Source organism: Etheostoma spectabile, chromosome 2 (genome assembly GCF_008692095.1).
Source record: "Etheostoma spectabile isolate EspeVRDwgs_2016 chromosome 2, UIUC_Espe_1.0, whole genome shotgun sequence".
Lineage (NCBI taxonomy): Eukaryota > Metazoa > Chordata > Actinopteri > Perciformes > Percidae > Etheostoma > Etheostoma spectabile.
This window is the reverse complement of record NC_045734.1, coordinates 19,001,932-19,007,379: the sequence shown is the minus strand read 5'-3', so window position 1 is coordinate 19,007,379 and position 5,448 is coordinate 19,001,932. Positions and strand designations below refer to the sequence as shown.

At 42.8% G+C, this 5,448-nt stretch overlaps 1 protein-coding gene across 7 annotated transcripts in view; it reads left to right on the top strand.

Annotated features, from left to right (window-relative positions):
• LOC116670708 (nucleosome-remodeling factor subunit BPTF) overlaps positions 1–5,448 on the top strand; it is a 75,602-nt gene that overhangs the window by 64,662 nt on the left and 5,492 nt on the right. For all 7 annotated transcript variants that reach the window (XM_032501384.1, XM_032501348.1, XM_032501374.1 and 4 more), the window contains 5 exons: positions 318–543; positions 776–1,098; positions 1,628–1,801; positions 2,214–2,406; positions 2,987–3,071. In XM_032501384.1, the coding sequence (XP_032357275.1) occupies positions 318–543; positions 776–1,098; positions 1,628–1,801; positions 2,214–2,406; positions 2,987–3,071 (1,001 nt within the window). The remainder of the gene's footprint in view (positions 1–317; positions 544–775; positions 1,099–1,627; positions 1,802–2,213; positions 2,407–2,986; positions 3,072–5,448) is intronic.

Sequence of the window (5,448 nt, the reverse complement as noted above, 5' to 3'; positions counted from 1 at the left end):
CCCCCCTTCTCTTTTATCCCTCTCTCTCAGCAGGAGTATTATGTGTATTTTATGCCTTTAAAAATACCCTGATTGGGCCACAGCCCTATTTCACATGGGTCCTCATTAGATTCACTCTGGCTATTTCTTGAGCTGTGTTTTTAGGCAAGACTGTATATTTTTCTACTGTATTCAAGGGGCTGTTTATCCTTAATATACAGTACTTCACTATTCTACATAATATGCTTTTATGGTCCTCTAACTTTAAAGGTTAGGGGAATATAAGTCAGTAATTTATTCCTTATTTATCTTCCTTTTTCCTGTCTGTCTCTGTCCAGGATGATCGTATGCAACCAGGTGATGAAGTTCATCCTTGACCGGATAGACAAAGATGAGAGGCAGGCAGCCAAGAGGAGGAAGAAAGAGGAGGTGGTGGAGGCAAAGAGGAGGTTGGCCAATGCCAGCAAGCTCTCCTCGCTCCTTTACAGACACAAAGAGAGCCTCAAGATGGAGATCCTGAAGAAGCGGGCGCTTCTCGACAAGGAGCTGCAGCTAGAGGCCCAGGTATGAAGGCAGGGAGGGCGGGACAAAATAGCAGAAACATTAGGAACAAATCTGTGAACTATCAAATATCATATAATGTAAAACAAGCAGGTACACAAAAAATTAAGAAAATGGTCTCAAGAATGCATACATCTTTGCACACTAAGTATGCAGTACTGTCATAAAGACAGTATCTGAATTCAGTGTTCTCCAACCATTTTGACCCCATCTGTCCTGATATTACACTCCTCAGGAGGAGCTAAAGAGGGACCTGTTGCGGATGCGGAGGGAGAAGGAGAGGGCTCAGGCAGCAGCCCAGCAGGCGGTCCAGGCTGCTGCCGCCGCCGCACACAACCAACAGCAGCATGCTCTGGCACACGCGCATGGCATCACCCCTCAACACCACCTCACCACAGGCGTCACCTCCACACACAAGAGGAAACGGGAGGAGGAGCGGGATACAACGACGTCAGCCAAGTCCAAAAAGAAGAAGATGATATCGACAACGTGCACCAAGGAGAGCAAAAAGGACACCAAGCTCTACTGTATCTGCAAGACACCTTACGACGAGACCAAGTATGATGAAGCTCTCTGGAGTACTCTAATTTAAATACTATATTACCCAGGGGCAGGCATGGTAGTGGTAGGCACAATAAAACACTGTTATAAATAAAGAATTCCCTCAAAAAGTAGAATTTAATGGTAACCTTTATAACTTTTTCATCAACCTTGCAGTTTTGGTTGCTGCCTCCAAAAAGTCCCAGCTCTTTGAGGTTGTACTTTCCAATGGTCCAGAAACTGTAAGGGTAGAATTTATGGTACTAAACTTGGTCAAACACAAGCCTCCAGACTGCAGCAAAAAGTCTAGAGCATCCATTCAGCCTGTGAGCAAGCACTAGTTGTAGAATCAGTTATAGGACAAGGGATGGAATTTTGTTTAATGTTGATGTTTAAACGTCACTTAACTGCATCCGATTTCTATACAAGTAAAAATGTACACAATGGATAAACACTATGTTAAAAACGTTTTGTATTTGAATGGACATACTGTAAACCAGTGTGTCTACTGCAAGACATTAGTCACAACACCTTTGTATCTCTAAAGGTTCTACATTGGCTGCGACCTGTGTACCAACTGGTATCACGGAGACTGTGTGGGCATCACTGAGAAGGAGGCTAAGAAGATGGACGACTACATCTGTGTGGGGTGTAAACGGGGCCAGGAGGGCAGCACAGAGGAGCTGTTCTGCATCTGTCAGACACCATATGATGAGTCCCAGTAAGGAGCTGCAGGAGTGTGTTTGGCAAACGTGAATGTGTACAATCATCATTGTTGGTGCCTTAAATGCAAAACTGGGTTGAGGCGTAATAGAAGTGCAATATTGGGAAAATGTACAATCTTTCCAAGATCGAGCCTGCTGTAACCAAGTGCTTGAGTTGCCTTACAAGTTTATCTGATCAGAACTCACAAAGAAGGGATTAAATGTGAAAAAGTATGCCTTTTTGGTTCACTTAACCAATGTTGTTGCTTTGAGTAAATCACATTTAGGTCTCTGTTTTGCCACGCTAACCTAACTACATGTTATCATCATCTCTACTCTGTTAAAATGTATTTATTTATTAATGAAGCACATTGAAATACAATGCAATTGGCCCTTCATTACAAGTAAAAGTACGTCTTGCCTTTTCAGGTTCTACATCGGCTGTGACCGGTGTCAGAACTGGTACCATGGTCGCTGTGTGGGCATCCTGCAGAGCGAGGCCAACCACATCGACGAATACGTGTGCCCACAATGTCAGTCGACAGAGGATGCCATGACGGTCTTCACGCCGCTTACAGACAAAGATTACGAGGGCCTGCGGAGAATTCTGCGTTCCTTACAGGTTGATAGATTTATTTTAGCTGCACAAACACACATGCTTCCAGTGTACTGTACTATTCTGCAAACCAAAGCAATGGGTTAACAGAATTTCGGGGAGGTTTACACTTCTACATTGCATTCACTGTACAGGTACATGAACACGGTCAGCACTAACTGAAGCAGCAGCAGCACTGTAATTACAAGAAATAAATCAAACACTAACATAGTTCGTCGTCGCCCCACTACAGTGTAAGAGCAGCAAACAAAAGTCCTCTGTGTCTGTCTTATCTGATGGGATCGGCTCCCCAGAGCGCTCCTTGGACAGCTGCCTGGTCTCAGCATTTTTCTAGCTTTCCTTTTCTTTTCTCTTCCTCCTCCTACCTCTTCTCCTCTCGTTTTCTCCTCCTCTCTCCAGTGTATGTGTGAGAGAGGGAGAGAGATGGAAGTGTGGAAGAAGGTAAGAGAGAACATCTGTGTTGACCCACCTGCTTCCAGTGTCATTTTCATGGTGCTGTTTGTTTTTCTTCATTGGTTTTAGCTTTCTCAAGTGTATTTTTTTTTCTTTCTCTTTATCTCTCCAACGGCCCCTCCCTCCTCTGCAGGCACATAAAATGGCATGGCCGTTTCTGGAGCCAGTGGACCCAAACGACGCCCCCGACTACTACAGGGTTATCAAGGAACCAATGGGTGAGATGAAATGTGTAAAAGCACACAAACATAATAGTGCTTCTGACAACAAGGTCTGTAATGTAATGCTTCCCAGTGGCTGTACTCAGGGGAATTAGCCTCCAGTCCCATTTAGCTCAGCAGTTACTCTGGACCCAAGCATTTTCTGTGGTCTTCATGCCATTGAAGGCCTGTGTTTGTGCACATATCCTTACCTTTCTGCATTCCACTCCTTTTCTCACGAGTATTATCACTGATCTGCTTTGGAAAGCATTTTTTTGCCATTGTTTTCCATTGATAGCCTTTTGTAATAAAATGCATATTAATGAGGAAAATCTAGAAACTAATCAACAAATCTTAAGTGCCAAACATAACATGTTGCATGTTTTAGCTCATTTAAGATAATATAAACTTTTATTGTCGTTGCACAGAGACCCATACAACAAAATTGTGAGTGCCACAAATGAAGGTGCATTAGAGATAAAAAACAAGATAAATTGCTAAAAAAAAGTTGCCATTAGCTGGTGAGGCTGGTTTTTCACAGCATACCGTTGAATTTACAAGGCCTATTGTGCTTTTCATTTATGGTTGCCTTTATTTTTTGTCTGTGCTGTTGCAGCAGGTGACTTCAGCGGGAAGTCCAGATTAGATTTTTTTCAAATCTAGCTTGTTGGTGAATTTTAGTATTTGTGGGGTAAACACTTAAACACAATGTTGCGTAAACCAAAAAATGGCACAATTATAATAAAATCATAACAAGGACTGTCTGCAAACAGACCTGCTTTGGCCCTTTGCATCTATTTCAGTGAAATTTTGCAGGTTCATCTTTGCATTGGACTGTTGGCGGATCACCTTAGACGTTTAGACATTGTTAGGTCTTCCCTATTTCTTGACATTTTACAGACATGGTAAATGATTAAATGGATTTATTGATAATGAAAATAGTTGATAAAGTTTCAGCCCTGGGTTATATCATACAACATAACATAATGTACAATATTATAGGTAACTAATAAATGAAAGCAGTGGTCCATGCTTTCTGAATGCTGAGCTTTGAGAACTTAGTTTAAATGTATCTTTTGTGGAGTGGCTTTACAATGTGTACATTCTTTTAGTGTTGCACTTTGTAGCTTTGTTATGTTGGAAAATATTAAAATTGTGACTCATGAATCAGCAGATTACCAAAACTGGGAGCAATCCCCATTTGGAAGATAAAATTGCCTCAGTAGTGCTGTTTGCATTTCCTAATTGCTCCAGGTTACTGGAAGCAACACCCAGTCTCTATATCTTAAACACTGAAACACAGCCACAAGGAGGCCAGCAGGGAGGAAGGCCTCCAACTCAGATCAAACCGGCCATGTAAATGGGGACTTACGTCAGCAGAGCCTTTTTGAACTTCCACACAAACAAACCGTTAATGAGCTGGTCCGGGTCTGCCGGGCTCCCTGTGGAAAGGGACCAGCCCCACGCTTAGCTGCTTTCGGCCCGGTCCTGGAAACTCTAGTCCTCCCCTCTCCCCTTCCACTGTAAAAAAAAGACCTTGTTGGTTTTCATGAAAAAAAAGCATTTGGCTGGTGTAGCTGCGACCGTTGGTAGTTTAAGGGTTTTAGGATGAAATCTGATGACAGAGAAGAAGGAGGTCTTTGATATTGACCATGAGTTTGTAAGCCTATGGCCTGCTGGGTGGGGGTTAAGGAGGTTAAGAGGGGGGATATGTTTGTTTAAAACGCAGCCCCGGGAACGCCGTGCAGAGCAAACCCCCAGCAGTAGCAGATTATATGAAGCTTTGGCTGTTGCCAGTTAGCATCCTCACTAATTCAAGCTGAAGCTCTTACTTGATTTAACCAGGTTAGTAACAGTGAAAGTTTTTTTTAATGGGAGACCTGGACTTGGAAGCACAAATTTGATACTCGGATAATGACCTCCTCAGGAATGACAAATCGGTCAGATCTCAGTAACTGATCTGGAAGGCTGACTAGATCGAGGTTAAAGCTGGCAGAGGTTTTGGATTTTTGCTGTCACATATAAAGTGATGAACTGTGCTCCCAGGAAACATATTTGAATGTCTGTTAAACACATGCCACATAGGACTGCACAATTAATCAAATTTTAATCACAATCACGATTTTGTCTTCCCACGATTTAAATTTGCGTAATCCAGTGATATTTTAAATGTGTCATTCAGTTCATAGAAGGCTCCGAGTTTTTTTGCAAAACCTGTCTACCGCTCCGTAAACCACTGTCTGCTCATGTGCCAGTCAGAGTTGTTCCCTGCACCGCGCATCTTAGTTTCTAGATGTAGACAGTCACAGAGGACGAGAGTTACGTGAGGAAAATATAAGCAGATAGCAGTCGGCCATACGTCAGTCACAGGGTTTACCAGTTTACTAGTAAACGC